At 41.7% G+C, this 22,824-nt stretch overlaps 1 protein-coding gene across 1 annotated transcript in view; it reads left to right on the plus strand.

Moving 5' to 3' along the window:
* The first annotated feature begins 4,506 nt into the window (after positions 1-4,506).
* Positions 4,507-22,824, plus strand: part of LOC103712344 (leucine-rich repeat receptor-like serine/threonine-protein kinase At2g14510) — a 30,958-nt gene continuing 12,640 nt past the window's right edge. Inside the window, exons 1-7 of the mRNA XM_008798840.4 lie at positions 4,507-4,922; positions 5,029-5,578; positions 8,830-9,284; positions 9,379-9,514; positions 9,603-9,674; positions 9,749-9,817; positions 9,896-9,967. Coding sequence (XP_008797062.2) covers positions 4,847-4,922; positions 5,029-5,578; positions 8,830-9,284; positions 9,379-9,514; positions 9,603-9,674; positions 9,749-9,817; positions 9,896-9,967 — 1,430 coding nt within the window. The 5' untranslated portion in view covers positions 4,507-4,846. The remainder of the gene's footprint in view (positions 4,923-5,028; positions 5,579-8,829; positions 9,285-9,378; positions 9,515-9,602; positions 9,675-9,748; positions 9,818-9,895; positions 9,968-22,824) is intronic.

Raw genomic sequence — 22,824 nt, forward strand, 5'->3', positions numbered from 1 at the left:
GGCCTCTCCTTTGATGATAGGACTTCTTGTGGTTGATGAATTTCTTGAACTTGCGCACAAGAAGAGCCTCACCACCATCTTCCTCATCTTCTTCTTCTTCACTGCAGCTGCTGCAAGACAAGTCCTTGTTAGAAGAAGTAGATTTTAAAGCTATTACCTTTTTCTTATGGGAGGACTCTTCCTCGTTGTGTTGTTTCATGGTAAGCTCATGCGTCATAAGGGATCCAAGGAGCTCTTCAAGTGGAAGCTTGTTCAAGTCTTTAGCTTCTTGGATTGCCGTCACTTTAGCTTTCCACGACCTTGGTAGACACCGAAGGATTTTCCTGACAAGTTCACTGTTAGTATAGTTCTTGCCAAGACTTTTCAGGCCATTGACAATATCAGTAAACCTAGTGAACATGCATGTAATTGTTTCGTTAGAGTCCATTTTAAATAGTTCATATTTATGAACCAAAATATTTATTTTGGACTCTTTCACTTGATTCGTGCCCTCATGGGTCACTTCAAGTCTGTCCCAAATCTCTTTTGCAGAATTGCAAGTAGAGACCCTATTGAATTCATTACGGTCTAAGGCACAATATAGCACATTCATAGCTTTAGAGTTTAATTGTGCCTTCCTCATGTCATGTTCATCCCAATCCTTTTCTAATTTGGGTACCTTAACACCCTCTACATATGTGGATGGGATGTATGGGCCATTCACTACAATGGTCCACATCTCATAGTCTTGGGCTTGGATGAATATTCTCATCCTAGCCTTCCAGTATGAGTAGTCGGATCCATTGAAGAAAGGGGGTCTTTGAGTGGACTGACCCTCAATGTGAGAAGATCCAAATGGGGTTGTCATTTTGATCTTTTAACTCTTGAGTGGAAGAGTTTTTAGCTCTGATACCACTTGTTGCCCAGATAGACAACCCAAGAGGGGGGGTGAATTGGGTTTTTAATATAATTTGACTAATTAAAACTTTGTGGATGATTAATTAAAAACTATAGCAAGTTATTTAATTAAAGCCTAGTGCTGTGAGTAATGTGCGGGGAAGGAGATGAGAGACAATGCACTACAAACACAAAGTTTTATAGTGGTTCGGAGCTAACCCTTGCTCCTACGTCCACTCCCCAAGTCTCACTTGGGAATTTCACTATAACCCCCTTGGATTACAGCCGGTTGTTTTGCAAGCTCACAACCAAACTTGTTGTTTTACGAGCTCACAACGAACTCGGTCGGTTTTCCCAGGCTCACCGACTAGAACCAACCCCGATTGTTTTTCCGGGCTCACAATCAAACCCTTATACACGTTGGTTTTAACTTGGCTCACCAACCAACCTTAAACCCCTTGATTCAATCCCCCGATTGAATCAAGTAAATACAAGAGATAGAAGAAAACAGAAAATAGCTTCTCAAAAAGCAGATTTAAGACAATATAATCGTAAAGGAGTTAGAAGCCCTCAAACGCTTTTAAGCTGGTGAAAAGGTATGGCTTCTGGAACTCCGGTCTCCTCTTGAAAGAGTGGTCGACTTGAATGCAGGAGGAGGAAGCTTTGATTGTTGGGAAGAAGTTGTTGGAGCAGTAAATGCAGATCTCCCCTTTTTCGTTTAAGAGCACTTGGTGAGCTTGAAAACTTGAATGCTTGGAGTGGAATATCTGTTCTCTACCTTGCTACAGTCCTCTGTGGCTATTTAAGCCAACCCCCACGGAAACTAGCCGTTACTCTGCTTTTTCTGGCCGTTCTGCACACTCTGCGCAGCCTGACAATATGACCGTTGGTGGGTTGGAGTCGACTCGCGCGATCAGGAGTCGACTCGGCAACTGTTCCAAATTTGAATTAAAGTTGCCGTCTTGACTGGGAGTCGACTCGTCTTGACCTGGAGTCGACTCGCCAACTTCTGGAGTTGACCTGGCAATTTTTGGAGTCGGCTCATCCACTGAAGTCCGTGGATCCAAATTTGAATTTTGTCCACTCGAGTCGACTCGACTGTCCTAGGAGTCGACTCGAATCTCAGAGCCCGAACTCTCAATTCTCTGTCGTTTGGCTCATCCAGTCTTGGAGTCGACTCGAACCTCCTTGGAGTCGACTCGGCTCTCAGTTTCCGAAAGTTGGTCTTCTGCCTTTTGACGTGAAGCTTGTCTTGGAGTCGACCCGAGCTGTCTGGGAGTCGACTCGAATCTCAGAGGTAGTAACATGGTCTTCTGTCTGTTGATGGTCGCTCAGTCTCGGAGTCGACTCGTGTACTGCGGGAGTCGACTCGAATCTCAGAGTCCGAAAATCGTTCTCTGACTTTTTCCTTGTGTTCCTCTGAGAGTCGACTCATGCTTTCTTTGGAGTCGACCTGCCAACCATCGGAGTCGACTCGCGTTCCACTGGAGTCGACTCGAATCTCAGACCCGAAAACTGCTCTCTGACTTTTCTGCCTGTGACTGCTTGGAGTCGACTCTTACTTTCCTGGAGTCGACTCGGTGAACATTGGAGTCGACTCGCGCACTTCAGAAGTCGACTCGTTGACAGGTTCTGAGATGAAGCTTTCTGTTCTTCTTTCTGTTCTCAGTCGGAGTCGACTCGTACTAATCTGGAGTCGACTCGAGCTCGTGCCAGTGAACTTGATACGCTTGGAGTCGACTCGTGATACTCGGGAGTCGACTCGAGTCTCAGATATTGGTTCATGCAGACTTCTTAACTTATCCAAAATACTATGAACCAAGTCTAGAAACACTTGGACAGGATTTTCACTGAAACACTCAATTGAATTCATTAGTAATCACAAGATATACTCAATTGCTTTGAGCTCATCAAAATCAAATGGGGTTTTAATCAATCACTCCACACTAATATTACTGCAGATGACTCCATTTCCTCTTCTTTGTATGCTTGCTTTCTTTGTTGCTTAACTTAAGATATAAAATTTTTAGAAGCTAACATGATGATCCATGCTATGGTATGCTCAGAAATAAACTATTTTTCCACATGAGGAGAAGGTGATGGTGTTGATGCTCGAGGATATAGAGAATTAGATTGCGTTCGGTTCGTGACTAAAATTGGAATAAGAATCAGAATCAAAATGGATTGAAATATCAAAATAGATTAGAATAGGAATTGAAATAGTCATATTTTCTGACGTATTTAGTTCGTGATTAGAATTGAATTGAAGTCGAAATGGGATTTGAATACGAGAGAAGAATCGAGATTGGGTTTTAAGGATTGGGACATTCCCATTCCTCCCAAAATTAGAATCGAAATAAGACTCCCCTCAACCAAACGGTTGGTATATGAGTCACTCATTCTCATTTTCATTTCAGAGCTCACATTCTCCTAACCAAGCATAGTCTTAATGTGCAATGTTTAGGCGTAATAACATGCAAGCACCCACAGATTGCATACACAATGTCAATATGTCTAGCATTTATCTGCCTCTTTGACTTATTTATCCCTCTCTAACATAATCTAATACATCCAATATACTATATTTCATGAGATTTGATTCTAATAAATTGTTAAAATTTTCTAATTTTTAATAAAATATATCAATACAATGAAAATTCTCTTTCTTTTTAATTTTTGAGCTTAATTTCCTTTTAATCTTAGTTTTAACCTTTTGAATTGTAAAATATTTTTTCAAATTATAGTAAATTGATAGGAACTAATATATAAATTTCACAAAATTTAATTGAAGGGTTTGATAGTCTAGATATTTTAGATAGGGAGTTAGGAAATGAGACAAAACTTGATAGCAAATAGAGTTTTCGCTTAGTTACTTGGACTATTGCATGTGTAATTTAAAAATTACATAGACTTCTATTGGTCTACTCAATATCTTCTTAAAAGGCCTTTTTTGGGAGGGTAAAAATTTTATTTGTAAAACTATATTTTAAATAAGTGTTTCTCATAAAAGGTATAGATAGAAAAATAATTTATTCATATTTTTTTAATCTTGAAAAATAGCTTCGGATGTTACCCATATTATTTTATATTATTATTTTTAAAAATAAGTTCCTAAAATCTATTTATATTTTCCACCCATTATTATATAAATATTATTATATATAACTATATATTATAGGATTGTTTATTTTTTTTTATATAAGTACCTTTTAAATATCGAATTATGCATGAATACCATTCCAAAATTGATATTTACATGTATGCCCTCGTAAAGCACTTGTTTCGTTGTTCTATCTTTTTTTTAAATTTTTTATTTTTGCATATGTATCTATGCTATCTAACGCCATTAAAAAATTATTGATTTCAAATTAAAATAACCAAAATGCGATAGCAATGGAGGACAAAAATTTTTTTAAAATTTTATTTTATTTTTTATAAAATAAATATAGTTTTTGTTAATAGGGTTAGAAGAACCGTCATACCAAGAAACATTTATAAAAAACAGTGTTTTACGCGGATATAGAAATAAATATAAATGTTAAGAAAATATTCATATAAATTTAAATATTTAGAAAAATATTAATAAAAATATCTATATTATATTATATAAATGGGGTTGGGAACCATGCATCATCTTCCCGCGGCTCGGCTTGTCCAATTCCACCCTCCTCGCCGCCGTCCAGCTCCATCTCTGAACATCTAAACATGTGGCAGTCTCTCATTTGCTGAAAATTCTATTCAGCAACTGATAGCAGATCCCAAAACCTATTTAAATCCTCACGCTCCCTCTTCCCCTCCCCTCTGACTTGCTCTCAGGGAATCGTTGAACCCGTCGTTTGCTTGCTCCCTCTACACTACCTAACCGGCTAACCCTCTCTCCCTAACTCCATTCTCATCTCCTCCTTTTATTTATTCCCCTGTTATTCTCCTTCTATTCTTCCTCTCCTCTCTGAAGACTCCGTCTCCGACGATGTCCTCTCCGTTCTTCATCCTCCTCCTATTCTCCCTCTTCGCCGCCGTTCTGTCCCAACCACCGCAACCCAGAGGTATTCCCCTTCCCCAATCCCCATCCTATTCCATCTCTTAGACCTCTTCTATTCCCCCACACGTTTTATTCTGTCTTTTGTAAACTCATCTCTTTCTTCTCCCCAGGCTTCTTGTTAGATTGCGGCTCTACCGTCGATTCCACAATCAGTGGCCTCCGATGGCTCTCCGACGGTCCCTTCGTCGCCGCTGGCGTCCCTCGCAATCTCTCCCTCGCCGGCCTCGCCCCGATCCTCTCCACCCTCCGCTCCTTCCCTTTCGACCCCTCCGCTGGGCCCCGCAAGTTCTGCTACGTCTTTTTCGTCTTCCGTGGCGCCCGCTACCTCGTCCGCACCACCTACTACTACGGCGGCGTCAACGGCCCCGGCTCGCCGCCGGTCTTCGACCAGATTGTGGACGGCACCTTCTGGACTATGGTGAATACAACTGCGGACTATGCGGCCGGCGTGTCATCGTACTACGAGGGCGTGTTCTTGGCGATCGGGAAAACCATGAGTGTCTGTGTCGCCGGCAACACGTATACAGAATCTGATCCTTTTATCTCTGCTCTCGAGGTGATCCTCTTGGATGATTCGGTGTACAATTCTACGGATTTGAGGAAGAATGCAATGGGACTTATCGCAAGGAGCGACTTTGGGTCCACCGGGATGATTGTGAGGTAAACTTGTCATCAGAATTTATTTTGCTTGTTGACAGTTTTGGAGATTGAATGCATTGCTAAGTGTTTTTTTTTTTGTGGAAAATTGGTTCTCGGTTGAGCTCTTTCGGGAGGATTGAGTAAAGAAAATGAAATGAGGTGATGTTATTTTGGTTGGTAAAAGAGATTTTGCTCGAGGTTTCAGCATTCTTGTATTAATCAATTTAATATACATGATGGTTCAATAATTTTTAACAAAGTTTGGTAGTTTAACCAAGAATTGGCTAACAGGGTTAATACTTTGTTAAAAAGCATTAAGACTATACTAAGTAGTTAAAGTAGATGAGTACATTGTGACCTAGAGGTTATAGGTTCAAAACACTAAAACAACCTTCTTGCATGTAGGCTTAAGTCTATGTTCACTTAACCCTCCTCAAGGAAACAACCTCTCTGCATATAGGGATAAGATTATATTAAGGGTGAACCTTAGCGCAACAATAAGGTTGTTCCATTGTGGTCAAAGGTTATAGGCTCGAAATACGACCTCTCCACACGTAGAGATAAGGTTGTGTATATTTGACTCTCTCATACCCCGCAATTGCAGGAGTCTTGTGTATCAGGCTGCCCTTTAAGAAGTTAAAAGTAGAGGAGTAAATGCTGCTTTGTTTAGAGATCTCAGATCATGAAACAAAACTCTATGAAGACCAGCAAAACTAGCATACAGATCTTCCACATGGTTACCCCTGTCCACCAGTTAGTCAATGACCCTAGTGGTAGCCCTATTGGCATGCTAAAATGAGCAGCTTTGTATCTGTTGTTTGTTGTATAGGTACTTGACTATACCATCGTGCATACTATTAGCATTAGCTCCTTTGGTTTAGGATCCAAACTTGCCACCAGCTTAATTCCTTCTCTTGTCTTGAGGGTGTTATCTGCTTCTTGCATCTCTACAAAAGATCCATCTGCCTCCAGCTTCACTGCTTAAGGCATGGTTGTAATCTGTCTCATCTCTTGATGCATGATATAATGTTGACTTTTGTTGTCACCATATTAGAGTGCATTGGACAGCTATGGTGCACCTTAGAAATCCATCTGCAGGAAGACTTGCCTCTAGGAGAATTCTTTTTGAGATACTCCTTTAGAGGAATTCCACATGCAGGTTTCCTCTTGTTCTTAAGAATGTTATAACTCCAGTTTTTACCTGTGCAACAAAGATCTATAAGAGATCGCAAAGACATGGTAAGTCTTTTCAAGTTCTCATTGAGTAACGGGTTTAGTATCCGATCAATTAAGTTCTTATGTATAATTTGTCCATCCTCCATCCTTAAATACTTCCAGACGTCCTTCTACAGTCTTTTTTCTGGGAGCACTCGACATGTCTTCTGTCTGTGAACTCCATCTTGGACATTCCTTTCTAGTCAGAAATTTCCCCAAGCAATGTCTCTAAGAAAGTTTTACATTCTATGCGACAATGGAGTACTTCAAACCTGCTGTTTGTTTTATGTGGTAGCCTCTCTGAATCAGCAAGAAAATTTATCCTATTTCAACTTTGATATTTGGGTAAAGGTCATGCTGTTTATCATCATGCCTGGCCTATATAGATATGCTCCTAGTTTATGTATGGTTTCCTCTGAAAATTATTTAGATGATTTCTCGGAGTTCAAGGTACTGTCCTCACAAATGAAGTCTTTTACCCTTGGCCTTTCCTTTGACAAGTTTGTGCTTCAAGGAGGAAGTTTTATGTAATGGAGATCCGTTAAGCACACTAGGACTTTTGACTTCCCCAATTAGGTGTCTGATTGAATTCCTTCTTAAATCAAGGGTACTGAGTAAGTATTACCTTGGCAGTAGCTATGAGGTGTCTGCTTGATATCTCCCTTACAAAATATGTTCCCACAAGCTTCCTCTAAGATTACCTTCGCCACTATTTCCATAAGTAGCACCCTTTGCTGTAGCTTCCGATTTTTCAAGCAAGGAATATATTTTCTTTGTACTTCTTTGTCACAGGCTACTATTATCTGCTCTCCTTTGACCTTTATCGCCAGATAAAGCTCCTCAACTAGTATCAATTGCTTCTATAATTTCAGAATTCCACTTTAACCACCGGGTTTATGTTGGACGACTGTAACAATTGAGTGATCGACTCCAATTCCAAGAAACCAATCCTTAGCCCCTTGATTTTATCTTTATCATGACCAAACTCAGTAGGATTTGATGGAGCTCCTCTGGTATTATGAATAAACAAGGGAATGGGAGTTCCCTTGGCTCAATTGTCTTGTTAGCCTATATATGTAACTCTGTGCATGACTCAGAACTGTTAAGTTCTTGCACGTATCCATTTGAGTTCTTCCCAGCTAATCCTGTCATAGGCCTTACTCATATCCCTTGAATGATATCAATGCCTAATTTGCCAATGTATTTTATAGATCATGCAATAAGTTTTTTGACAAAAGCATGTTTTAAAAATAAAATTTTGCAAGATGAAAGCAGACTGCTACCTGCAATGATTTCTTTTCCCAACACAGACCTATGATTGCATTCATCCCAGCTAATCCTGTCATAGGCCTTGCTCATATCCGCTTGAATGACCATGAATGCCTAATTTGTCATGTAATATCCCTTTTAACAAAAGAGTGTGTTTAGAAATGAACTATATAGGGATGAAAGCAGACAGCTCCCTGCATTGATTTTTTTCCAACACAACCTAAGACTATAAACAGACACTCAAGCCACACCATTGTTAGGTTAAAATCTCATGTTGTCAACAATATATGTTTGAAAACCCAAGAAAATTCTAAGCAAATAAGGATCACTCTGCACAACACTTAATTCTATTTGACATTTAAAAGAAGTGTTCGGCATTACCATAATGTGCTATACAAATACAGTATTGTCAACACATTTGATTACATGCTACACTTGGGGTGTAATTTGTTTTTTTTTGTTCTATCTGTTGCCTGGCATGATAACAATTGCATGCCGGGAGTGTCCAGGAATACCTCAGAGCAATGTGAATTTTTTGCAGTCTACTATTCCAGTCTAGAGCAATGTGAATTTTCTGAATTCCTCTAGACTGGATTTATCCTTTTTAATTTTCATTTTATTACTATAATAAAAATGAAATTGTTAATACTCAATAAGGAATTCAGAATAGCAGTCTGATTATCACATTGTGACTAGTGCTAAGTATATTGGATTTAATATACTGAAATCTTATTCTGTGGTAGTTCATATTTCTGTTGAAATATTGATTTGCCCATGTACAATTTTAGGTATCCAGATGACAAATTTGATAGATATTGGCAGCCATTTTCAGACAGCACCCGTGGCCAGAGTAGCACCCATAATATTTCAGTATCTGATTTCTGGAATCTCCCACCTGCAAATGTTCTTAACACTGCTCTAGTGGCCGGTTCAGATAAATTCTTGGTGTTGCAGTGGCCTCCTACATCCCTACCAAACTCCAGCTACTATGTTGCTCTTTATTTTGCCGATACATTACCTGGGAGCTCCAGGATATTCAATGTCTTTATAAATGACTACAGCTTCTACAGTGATCTTACTGTTACTTCATCTGGTCTTGTCGTATTTGCAACCCAATGGATTCTCTCTGGTCTCACAAGGATTACGCTGTCTGCTAGTCCTGGATCTGTCCTTCCTCCCATAATTAATGCTGGAGAGATTTATCGTCTTTTCTCTCTTGGAAGAGTAACTCATACTGGAGATAGTATGACTACAAATCTCCTACTTCATGAATTTGAATATTATCTTCTACAACAAAATAATTTCTCTTCCAACATGACCTCTTCATTTATTTGCAGTAATTGCACTGGTGGCAATAAAGAAAAATATTAGTAATCCACCACTTGATTGGAGTGGAGATCCGTGCATGCCTCGTGAGTACTCATGGACTGGAGTCACATGCTCTGAAGGAACCCGAATACGTGTGATCACTCTGTGAGTTGGATTTCATATCACAAAAACAGTGCGTACATTTATTTTTGCCGTTTATATTGACATATAAATGGTCTTCTGTTGGAACCAGAAATCTGTCGAGTATGGGTCTGTCTGGTTCTCTATCGCCTAGTCTTGCCAGGCTGACTGCGCTAAGTGATATGTAAGCATCTCAAACTTAATTTAGATTAATTGCAAAATAGTACCTCAAGCTGATAAAAGATCCCATGTCTACAGATCTTTTGCAAATAATAACCTTTCTGGAAATATTCCAGATCTTAGCCGATTAAAGAGGCTTGAGAAATTGTAAGTAAGATTTCTTCAGATTCTTCTAACTTATCATTTATTAATCATACACTCATATAGTGGCATCTTTATTTGAAGGCATTTGCAGGACAATCAATTAACAGGAAGAATCCCTTCATCACTGGGGAATAGTAAGAGGCTAAGTGAGCTGTAAGTTAATATCATATGTGTATATTTGGCCACTAATCTGCATATTTGACAATATGAACTCACATGTTGCACCAATATTTTTCGACTCATAACTTGAGAAATCTTGCCTTCCGTTTAACTCTTCATAAACTCATTTAATATTTTAAATGTCCCAATTCTGGCTCCCCTCCTGAAGTCATGCTTTATTACCATCCAAGAGAACCTTGGGAAACTAAATATCAGAATATCAGTACCAGCAGGCATGTGTTTCATTTAGGAATATTTGAGCATTTAAAAACTCTGTATCATGATTGGGGAAAGTTTTAGATGACTAGCTTCTGGGCGTTCTTGTCGGCAACCTGTATTAGGTAATTCCATAAGAATTTAGTAAGAATACCTGACTAAGTCAAACAGAGACTGGTACTTTTTATTTTGTTAAAGCCAGGACCTTAAACCTCTCTAGCTCAAATAATTATAACCCCTTGGAGATGACCTATATCAGCAAGACTTTTACCTCATATCATAAACAATCTCTGAGTTTATTTATGTCAGAGAAGGGTAGCATGCTCCACATACATATGTCCACATGTACATAAATCTTATAATATATAGAATAAATAAGTTTTTTTGCTGTCTATATGTGCTTCATTCATTGTATTTGTGTGAGCTAGTATATTGCTTCTATTCTTTGTAGTAATACTCATAAGGTGTGAGTTTGTTGTAACTCTGTAAGCTTCAGAGCACGCTATGTTCCTTCATGGTACTCGAGCCTTATTTTTCTTTTGTCAAATATGATGGTCGAGGCACCACTATCAATCATTTCAGACAAATGATGGGATAATTACACAGGTCAAATCACTTGAGGAAATACCTCCCAGATTTGAACCTAGAAACTCTTCCAAATGGAAAAGGATTGCAACCGCTGGGCTTGTTTACAATTTGCATAAAATCTGCATTGCTGCAAACAGGCATTAACCATAAGCTTTAAACCTTGTTATGTGAGATTGAGTTATCATTCATCCCTTATTAGTTCCCATTGTTAAATTGAATTGTCATGTAGTCCTGTATCATGCCTCTAGACCAAGGTTAGCCATCTTGGTACTGGACCCCATACCGGTCCCATCCTACTATAGTGTTGGTACGCAATATGGTATGGTATAAGACTGCATACTGGTTTGGTACTAGTACGGTACGGTACAGTATATGTCTAGTATGGTACAGTTCCAACCGGTACAACAAATCATGCTCTATACCTTTGCTAGACATTCTTCCCTAAGCATTGCTTGAATCCAATGACTTGAAACTAACTCGATGCTAGAAAGTCCACTGGTCCTTGATGGATATTTTTTTAAAAAAAATTTATTATCCCAATAGAGAAAATAATCATTAATTTTATTCCAATTTGATTAAGGTTTCAAATTTGACATTTCCAGTATACTCCTTGAACAAATAATTCAGCTAAAAAAATTAAACACAGCAAATAATTGACGCTATAAGGTTTTTTACCTGAGAACTAATTACATTTTGTTAATTCAACACCTGAAGGACCTACTGAACTGAAGTAGAAAGGCTGATAATTAGATGGTTAACCTTGAATTTTGTTCAAAATCCACTATTTGTTGATTAGAGAGGAGGATTTACCATGAATTCTCTCCACTAGACAAGATAATTATATCTCAAAAACAATTTCTTCCATGAAGATGAAGCGACTCCTTTTTCTCATTGAAATTTCAAGTGATAAATTCCTCCAAAGAAACACGACTGCTCTTTGACAGACAGAAACCAAAAGAGATCAAATACGAAGACACTAGTACCAAGACATTAGTACCCTAATGGTCCCTCATCATTAGGGACTATTAGTTCCAAGACATTAGTACCCTAATGGTCCCTCATCATTTAAAGTGATTAGCCATTACTATAGTGGGGTGGCTAGTTGCTTTAGTGGTCTTAACTCTTAAGAATGTTTAATCCATTTGTCCCTTTGTTATTTGTTGGGCACCGAGGAAAAGAAAGCCCCTTGATTTTCTTCAGCCATAGGAGGGACTTACTTTCTTTATTGACTCTTTTACGGCGAAGGCCTTTTTATTATCATTTTTGAACTCTTAACTGAAGTAGGAAACTTTGTGTTAGCTATTTCCTCTTCCTTATGTTTACTGGGACTTTAAGTCCCATCTTTACGTATTCTTCGAATTATGTTTCTGACTTACACCTTAAAGCCTTTTTTTGACTTTCTTCCTAGTCTAGATTCCAAAATGCAGCCTACTTTTACTCTTGCAGTGCCTTTTCTTCCTGTGAGAAAACCCCCTCCTTTGTCATAACTTTAAATGCAGTGGCAGTTGTGATTGATATATTCATCAAATAAGGAAAATCTAGGAGGCCTTAATAGGCTGGTCATCCTAAGGAGCTCCACAATTGATGTAAGATCACAATTGATATCCCCTTTGTTTTGATCTTGCCCATTGATTGGGTGGTCCAAGAATGCAAGGGCTTTTAATCTTGAATTAAACACTGAACCCAATTAGTTGATTGTTTTGATTAATGGCCTGCTTGTGCTTATATCTTTGAGCCATGAATCCCTACTGTTGGACTTTGTTTGGCTAGAATCAATCTTTTGTTGATCTCTCAAATCAATCCAACCATTGCATATTCTTCTCATGATGTAATCTTGGCTCTCCAGTATTCTCTTTTCTTATGTTCAAACTTTCAATTTAGCTATCTATATTGGATGCAAAGCATTTTGTATGGGTTGTAAAGCTTTGTATTTATAATCAATGCATGAATGACTATATTAGAAAAGCTATTACCTAGGTTTTCCATCTCAGCACTAGACCTTATACTAGTACCATCCTATTACAATGTCAGTAAGCTCAGTATGGAGGCCGATTTAACATACCGAGTGACAAAGCGCTGCTATGGCACATACAGGTTCGGTATCTGTATGGTACGATATGGTCGGTATGCACTGGTACCGACCGTTATGGAAAATATTGCTATAACCAGATCCTGTTAACTATGGAGTCTCATACCACCTAAATATAGTATGATGACTTTGGGAAGAGCATCTCATTACAATATTTCTTAGTAGTCTTTTCTAAAGAGAGAGATAGCAAGGCTACTTGCTTTGACTGGAATAGTAGAATAATTAAACTATGACATCTTAGAAGGTTCACGATGCCTCTACTAGCAATTCAAGCTAACAAATTCTTGCTACAATTGTTTATGATGCTCATTATCAACAACCAATATGCACAATCGTCTACTATAAGTCACTTTTGCTAAAGGGATTTGCATGCCAAAAATCTCGTCTTCTCTACAATTATTGATGAATGCCCTATACAACATCAAGGAGTCCTTTTCATATTCAATTTAAGTCATACTTTCTTGAATGGTCATTGTTGGTCTTTGTCTATCATCCTTTTGTACATTCGTGATTTGACAATTAATTGTTGAGGTCAAATTTCATCATTATTTCTTGTTATGCCTTCAAATTCATGACTTATGTACCTCAATAATAAAGGAGTTGTATAATTGGCCTGAATCCTGGTCCAAACCAATTTGTTATCAGAAGGTTTGTTGTACCACCCTGTCTCATCCGGTACGAGATGTACTATACCGAAAAAAAACTGGTACGAAACTCAACTTTAAATAGGTACAAGCCTCGTATCGTTCCATACTAGAATGTACCGACCTGTATCGAGGCATAACAAGATGTATCGAGGTGCGTACTGACCCTTACCGAAGCGTATCGACCTATATCGAGCCGTACTGAGATAAAAATTGAGAAAAATAGTTTAAGAGCTATTTTGGTACAACATATGTACTATATCGTACCAAACCAGTAAGGTTCCAATACGGTACCCAGCATCGGGATTACAGACCTTGGTCATCAGTTTATGAAACATGTTTTAAAAATCTACCACATTCTTCTTTGGGTTTGAGAGTATCTTATCAAACTTAGAAAGAAAAAATTCAGATTTTTTCCTCACTCTCAATGAAAGAAATCAGCAATGACAATTAACTATATCAATTAACTTAATCTCTTAAGTCATTTGCTCAAGGGCTCAACAACTTCTAAGTTGAAGTTAAACCCTAAGAACATCCAGAAATTGTTAACAAGATTGATGTATTTTTTTTTAAAAGTTGGATGCTGGCACCTCTATAATTAAGGTGAAAGGTTGATAATCAGAAGGCTTACTTTGAATTCTATTGGAAATCCACTTTTTTATGTGTAAGAAAAGTGTTTATGGTCATAATACAAAGGAGAGTGCACATGCTAATTGCACAAAGCCCTAAGAACATCACGAAATTGTTAACAAGATTGATGCATTTTTTTTTTAAAAGTTGGATGCTGGCACCTCCATAATTAAGGTGAAAGGTTGATAATCAGAAGGCTTACTTTGAATTCTATTGGAAATCCAACTTTTTATGTGTAAGGAAAGTGTTTATGGTCATAATACAAAGGAGAGTGCACATACTAATTCCACAAAGAAAGGTCAAGGTTATATTTTTTAGCCGAAACTGATTAATTTCAGCCAAAATTGATCGGTTTCAGTTGCGATCGAACTGAAACTGACCCCTAGTTTCGAATTGCGGTCAAAACTGACCAGTTGGTATCCAATTTCAGCAATGCCAGTCAGTTTATGCAGAAACTAGTTAAAAACTAGCCATATACATTTTTTCTAAAACTTTCTTTTTATGTTTTGTATCATATATTTGTCAATTCTCTGCTTATTTAAGTACTTCTATCAAATTTTCAGTGGATTTTCTTGTTTCTTGAATTAAAAATGATGCATAATAAATATAATTCTTAATGGTCAGGGATTCTAATGATCCTTGTTTTAGTACTTTATGAAGATTATTCTAAACAAGATACGCCATAATGTACCGAACCGGACGGTATGAACTACGAAGCGTACCATACCGTACCATACGATGCCGATTCGGTATCGGTATGTGGTAGGGGGTGTGCCGACACTTGGTATGCTGAATTGGCCTCATACTGAGCATACTGCATACCGACATGGTAACGGGGTGGCACTAGTACGGAGCCTGATACCGATATGGCGTACTTTGATTCTAAACAAATAAATATAATATATTTTACAAAAATAATACTTTTACATACAAAAAATAAAATATTTCATAACATTTTGGAGGATTGGTGTTGAACCATCTCATGTTTATCCTAATCTCTATCAACAAGCCCTCCAATATTGTGATGAATGATGGTAAATACTGTTTTTTGTGTGATTCAACATTGCAATAGTATGTCGTATTGAATTCATTAACCAAATTTATTTTACACTTATGTATATTTATCTTGTTAGTTTTTGCTTGATTGATTGATGTTTGATATTTTACTTAGAAGGTTAGTACATTTATGTAATATAAGTAATACAGATTCAACATACTTTAATTACAGATTGAAACTGCTTAAAACAAATTATGATCCTAGATAACTTAAAACTATCAAATGATGAAAAAAATCTGTGTTTTTGATTTTTTTCCTAGATATTTTAGCCAAAACTCTGAAACTCAGAGTGAAGTTGCTGAAACTGCCAAACCAAAATCGAAACCTAAACCGAGTTCTAAACCTTGGAAGAAAAGATTGTAGCACTCACAAATCAACAATACCACTGTTGTAATATTCAATCAAGGAGGGAATCTTTTCTAATACATCTAAATTAATTAGTGTTATACTAGCACATGTGGTGGAATCATCTATTATAAATATATCATCATGCAACCAAATTGGGTACGTGAGCATTTGCCCACATTCTTGGCTGTACTATGATTTGTAGATGAGAATCTAATGATGTCCTCAGTGAATATGGTATTAGTGTCTTATCAGAAATTTCATTGAATATAGAAAAATTTCAATTTAATAATTACATCTAATGATACCTTTCTCACAAGAGGCATACCCTTTATGGACTATAACCTAGCCCCCACTTTAAAATTACAAAGAATATTAAAGATTTACGGGAACTAACCACAAAATCTGCTGTTACCCATTGAATTTGGCACATACTACCAAATCTTTTCTTGGGAAATAAACCACAAAGCGTAACCTGAACTGGATTGGAGCTAGCATCACTCTTAACTAGTCAGACTTGACTCGATCACATATGCTGAACATATCTTACTCGGATTGGTGTATTTCACTCCACCCAAGTGAGGCGTGGTGATTGATACTTGGAGCCAAGGGTTTAACATGGTTACTATGTTCAGTGTCACCTCTGAGAAAATAGATGGAACACGCAATGTCCGAGCAAAAGGAGATATCTGTAGTTCTAGTGGGAAAAGGAGAATTCTGGAAGAGGGATTCTGCAGGAACCTAAGACCTGTCTCGGACCATATTTTCTTAGAGAATTTGGATACTTGCTGAGATTTTATTACTGATGATTTCCCATATTTGATGAACTCTTTGCAGCTGAAATTAATTTGGTTTAGGCTCAATTGTAAAGTACCCTCTAGCTTTTGAAAAATTATAGAGAAGGCTTTGACCAATTAACACACATCAAGTGGATTGAGGTCTGTTATTCTTGACATAATGAGCATCATATGGTCATTATCGAGTATAGATGTTGCACAAATGAGATTATTTAAGGCCTCATATGTCTTATAAACCAACATCTCGCTTTTTGTAATGAATCTATGAAGGTCTTGTGGTAGTGTATCCATTGTCATATGATCCGTATCACTGGGAAGAGTCATTGGAAGATAAGTGGAAGTTTTTGAAAAGACCGTCATTTTTAATAAATCGAATGAGGCTTGATTTTAGTTTCATCTTGCATTGGTTGGTGCATATTTATAGTTTTATCAGTTGCAATACAATTTAACCTATTATATCAAGTAGAGTTTAACCTATTTGTTGTTCAAGTGTGAAGGGAGCTACCAATATTTTTAAGAAGGGAGGGACATTCACCATTATTTTAAATTAGTCAGGTCTAAATATTTGGGAAGCCCCAAGACTTGGACCTGATCCTGTCTGGTTAGGTAGAGGGGTATGACTGTTGGGGCAATGCTCAGTTCACAATGGAAAATGTCTTCATTGGTTTGTGGTTTTTCAAGTTAAAAGGGTGGTCAGATGGTTTATCATATAGCAGTTGGGAAACACACGAGGAAACAGAATCCTTAACTGTCAGTATGTTGTAGGCGCAATTAAGTTTAATTTGGTTCTAGAATTATGACCCAAATTTGAACATATCCACTTAATAATTTAAGGTATAGGCCAAGCACTCATGGAATGTCATAACCTGGTTGAAATAAGAGTTTATCCAAAGTAATGTCGTAATAAGGATGAAAAGTGGATGACTTTCTTGAAGTATTTGATCTGTATCTACCATCCGTCCAAGATTTAACTAATTTAAAATACCGATTCATGCATGGGTGCATGCTGTACATGTGTATGTATCCACATCCATTTGTTCATGTTTGAGTGCATGAAAAATTAACTACAGTGAGAATTTACATGTTATACAATAAATGTCTAAAGTGTTTCTGAGGTAAGTGGCTTGGTCATCTATAAGAAAAATTTCAAAGGCAGATTATACTATCATTGCAAATTTGGATGTAATTTGTTGCTGGGGAAGCATGGCTGGAGTTCGAGTGAGAGGTATAGAAATGTCCAGTCAGTACTCATGTATGTTGAGCATTCTCAAGCAGCCCTCTAAGACTATGTTTAACCTAAGAAGCCATAAAAGCAGATGGTTATTTGCTAGATATATAACGTTGTGAAGGTAAAAAGAAGAAGAAGAAGAAGAAGAAGAATCATATGTTCTCATAACTGTAATTCTTATCTTAAGCAAGTATAGGAGCGGTAGTGAATTCAGGTAAGAGCAGGAAGCAGAGCCTGCAGAACATATGAATTGTGTTGCCTAGAAAGAATTTTTTTTTTTTAATAATATAGATAATAAATTAATTAAAAGAATACTCATACTATGGCTTGTGTCTATGTGTATTATGTGTCTATTTATGTATACCTACATTTAGTGCAAACAATATATGTTAAATAAAATTGACATGAAATGATAAACTCTAATAATGCTTCATCGAAGAGGGGGTTCATGGGTGTCAAAGAAGTAGGGCAAAGCATAGGGACTGGAGCAAGAGACCTGACTGAGTCTATCAATAGGCATCTATAATTAGTTAGCCTGCTCTTGCAAGCAACTCCTTTGTGGTGTAATAAGCTGGCTTATGCAAGAATGACCTTTTGCAACGTGGATTAGTTGATTAGGGCCATTTCTTTTTTGAAAAGCAGGCAAAAACTTGATATTGTTTGGTGGATTTATCATATAGCCATATTTTGCTTGCATAATTAAATCATAAGCCTCAACTTGTCATGTTGACAGTTTATGTTGTTTGTGGTAAATATGTAATTGACTATTGGATGTCAAGTATGGGATATTCAGAATTTCTGGTTCATCATATATACATTCACATGGCTGTCCTTCCAGGATGCACTTATAGACACGTATTCATGATGTCATGCTCCCAACCCAAGATCACGAACTACAGGTTGTGGCAACCACCATATACTCATAGGCATAGTCTGTCGTACCACCCCGTACCAGGCACCATACCATACCAAGAAGAAACTGGTATGAAACTTAACTTCAAGTTGGGACAATCCCCGTACCATCCCATACTGAGGCGTACCGTCCCGTACCGACCTGTATCAAGGTATACCGACCCGTACCGAGGCTACCAAGCTGCATATCAGCTGTACTGAGATGTACCAACCTATATTGAGGCATACCAAGATAAAAATTAAGAAAAATGGTCAGAGCTATTTCAGTACAAGAGTGTACCGTATCATATTGTATCGTACCAAACCAATAAGGTACCGATACGGAACTCAGTACCGAGATTGCAGACCTTAATCATAGGGAGCACTCACCACAAGCATGCAAGGCATTTCAACATGATATCATAAACAAGTAGCGAAATAAATTTAGATCAAGGTCTAACGAACCGGCCCGTACTAGTCGGTTCGAACCGGTCCGGCCTGTAACCGGTACGCCAGAGCAGTAAAAACGGTACGGGACGGTTATGTGCCGGAGACGAAGAGGGGAGAGAGCGTGGGGAAGAGAGGGAGGGAGGAGATCCGTCGCCGCCATCAGAAAGCCATGGAGGGGCGGCGGAGCCCGCGGGGGCGCAGCCGCGGCTTTTAAATTTGAAAATTTTTAAGTGAAGTCGGCACCCTGTTTAAAATCTCTAAATTTAAATGCCGCGGCCGCGCCCCCGTGGGCTCCCCCGCCCCCTCGCGGGCTCCGCCGCTCCCCCGGCCTCTGCCGTCTTCGCGGCTCTCCGATGGCGGCGACGGATCTCCTCCCTCCCTCTCTTCCCTGCGCTCTCTCCTTCTCTTCTTCTTCGACTCCGACGGAGAAGAGCTGGTCAGTTCGTACCGGCCGGTTCCGGAATGAACCGAAACTGTACCGGTCCGGTAGGCGACCGATACGCCTACTGGACCCGGTATGGCGAACCTTGATTTAGATAATTAATATTTTTAAATAACTAGATCAAAAATTGAAGGTTTCACCAAAACCAATTGTTGCTGGTGGTCCAAACCGAGAACGATTGGCACAGCGGTGTGAACGGGATTCCGTTTGAGTTGCCTTGGTTGGTGTTGATTGCGCTCCACCTTCCACCGGGAAACCTGCAAGCAAGCCTCGCACCACCACTGGGGTAGTGGGGGCCCTCCGACGATCAAGTCAGAGGAGATTGGAGGAGAAGGAGAGATAATAGTAGCAAGTAAGAGAATGCTCTGGAAGTTCTTGCTTTCCCCCCCCTCCTCCTCCCAGCCGCATATATACCAGGCTAGGGGGTCTTTCAGGGGGGTTCGTCATCGTGGGGCACGATGGAGCTGCCACTGACACGGCCGTTACAGGGCGTCGTGGGGCAGCGCTGGGTACGGCCATGACAGGGCGTAGTGGAGCTCCGCCTTGTACGGCTGTTACAGGGGATCGTGGAGCAGCTCCAGATACAACCGTTGCAGGGAGTAGTGGAGCAGGAGGCTGCGGCGTGCCTCTGGGGAATAGCCTGTCGTTGTCGAGAGATGTCCGACTCGGGGTCGGGCTGCGGAGACGAAGATGTCCGACTCGGGGTCGGATTGCTGGATCAAGGGGCTGCCGACTCGGGGTCGGGCTGCGGAGCCGAAGATGTCCGACTCGGGGTCGGATTGCTGGATCAAGGGGCAGCCGACTCGGGGTCAGGCTGCGGAGCCGAAGATGTCCGACTCGGGGTCGGATTGCTGGATCAAGGGGCTGCCGACTCGGGGTCGGGCTGCGGAGCCGAAGATGTCCGACTCGGGGTCGGATTGCTGGATCAAGGGGCTGCCGACTCGGGGTCGGGCTGCGGAGCCGAAGATGTCCGACTCGGGGTCGGATTGCTGGATCAAGGGGCTGCCGTAGTCTTCCTGGGCGCGCGTGCCGGTCACGTGGGGCATGGTGGCTAAGTTCCCCCGTAACAGTAGCCCCCCACTTCCGAGCCTGGAACCAGAAGGGGAACGGGTGAAGGGAGTGATGCTTCGAGATTGCCGCCATCCCTCGGAGAGGCGCGCGCGCTTCGAGCTCCCCGCCTTCTTTATGGCGTATGGCGGTCGTTGCTGACCTGGCAGTCTGAGGATTTCGGCGGACATCCTTCCTTAATGGCGTCGATTCGCCTTTGGGGTGCGAGCGACCCTTCGGCAGCCAGGCGTCCTCTGGCGTCACCGAGGCGTCACCCACCTTTCCGCCTATTTAACCGGGGGCCCTCCTCCGTCCGCCTTTCTCTTTACAGACATCTTCGAGTTTCTCCTTTGCGCTGCCGTCATTGCCGTCGGACTGTTCGCTTGCTCCTCCTTTGACGCTCTCGGAGCCGTTCTTCCTTCTCTTCCGGTGAGTTGCCCCATTCTTCAATTTAAGGCTCTCCATACTTTCTCCTTTTGTATTAGTGTACTTCAGTCGTTCCGGTCCTTTCCCCCTTCTTGACCCCGTCCTGACCGTAGATTCACTGGCCATTAGGGATGGGCGAAGTGAGAGCAGACCGCATTAAGTCGGAGCTGGTCGCCGAAGACCTAGATAGGTTCGTGGCTCGATACCACCTTCCCGAGGCCTGCAATGTTACGCTCCCGGGGCCTGAGGAGAGGATGTCCCATCCTCCTCCAGGGAAGGTTGCCATCAATGAGGGCATTCTTCAGGCCGGGTTCCGCTTTCCCCCCTCGGACTTAGTCGTTCAGGTGCTTCGGGGTTTAAGAGTGGCGCCGACGCAACTGGTGCCGAACTCATGGCGCGCCCTGACGGCCTTTCAGGTTCTCTGCCGCATGCACGAGGTTCCCGCCACCCTGAATGTCTTTTGGGAATGCTACGGCCTGAGCGGCCACCCCCAGGACAAAGGGTGGTGGTGCGTTGCGGCGCGGCGAGGGTGCGGCCTCGTCAAGGAGGCTCCTACCTCCATTCACGGCTGGAAGGGGCGCTTCTTTTTCGTTGACGCAGATCCCTCTTGGGGAATCAGGGCAACCTGGGAGACGCCGATGAAGTCCCCGATTGGCCTATCGAGGTTGTCGAGGGAGGAATCCGATGGCGTCGCCGTCTTGAAGGGGTTGGTTGCCGAGGGCCGGCTCCCCCCGGTGGCTCGCCTTATTTCCGAGGATACCTTGGTGAACGTCGGTCTGAGCTCGGTTCCCGCTGACCGTGAGCCCGCCACCATTTCTTTTTTAGCTCTTTTCTCCTCTTTCGTCTCGTTCTTTCCTTCAGTTTCTCAACCTCCGACCACCTCGTCCTTTTTGCAGAGATCGATGACGTCATGCGGTCGGACAAGGCAACGGCTGTTGGTAGGACGTCCCTACTGGAAGCAGTCCGGAGGAAGAAACGAGCTCCTCCGAGCGGGGCCCCACCGGCGAAGAAGTCCCGCCGGCAGGCGACTCCGACGCCGACAGACGGGTCCGGACCCACCGATCAGGGGGACGCCGCGGGCGCGGACCGGCAGTTGACGCTGTATCAGCCCTCCGATGCCGAGACTACCGTTTTTCCGGAGGCATCACCCGGGCGCGCCCGAGATGGACGGGTCGGACGTGATCGGTCCCCAGCCCAGCCTTCGACTCGGTCGGCTCCGGATGATACGAGGAGGGACGCGCCGAGGCCCCGGCCGAGCGGGACCCTGTCAATTCCAGGGGCGGTCCCCGCCCCGAGCATGGTCAGCATGACTCTTCCCCAAGCGATGGGTAAGGGTAAGGCTGCAGAACCACCGTCCAACTCCGGGGAGAAGTCGGGGTCGGCCTTCACTTTCGCCGGCGCCCGAAACCTCATCGAGACGGTGCTGCTGGAGAAGGATCGCAGGCAGGTCCGGGAGATGAGGGTCCCTGACGTTGGGGCTGCCAGCTGCGTCTGTCTCATGTCGGTGAGTGTTCTTTTGGTCGCTTTCATCATTTATAGGCTCTGTTGATCCCCGCCTGACGCCCTCGTTTTTCCTATCTCTTAGCTCGCCCAGTACATGATCCGCCTGGAGGAGTGCTACGAGGAACAGGCGAGGCTTCTGGCGAGGGCCGAGGGCCAACTGAAGGCAGTAGAGGAGGGAGGTCAGGCTGCGGCGGGGAGGACGACCAGGGACCTCGAGATGAGGCTCCAGGTGGCCGAAGAGCGGGCACTCGGCTTCGTCGCCCTCGAGAAGCAACTGTTGGAGGCTCAGGAGCAACTCAAGGTCGCCTCGGGTCTCGAGGGCGAGATCAAGAAGGCGGAGGAGCGGGCCGAGAAGCAGTCCCGGAAGGCTGCCGACTACCGGGAGAGGTGGGAGAAGGCCCAGCGGTCAGCCGACAACGCCCGCAACCGAACCCGGTTTCTTGAAGCCAAGCTGGGCGAATTGGAGTCGGCCTTGGAGAAGTCCCGCGCGAGCGACCA

The sequence above is a fragment of the Phoenix dactylifera genome, unplaced genomic scaffold (assembly GCF_009389715.1).
Source record: "Phoenix dactylifera cultivar Barhee BC4 unplaced genomic scaffold, palm_55x_up_171113_PBpolish2nd_filt_p 000026F, whole genome shotgun sequence".
Classification (NCBI taxonomy): Eukaryota; Viridiplantae; Streptophyta; class Magnoliopsida; order Arecales; family Arecaceae; genus Phoenix; species Phoenix dactylifera.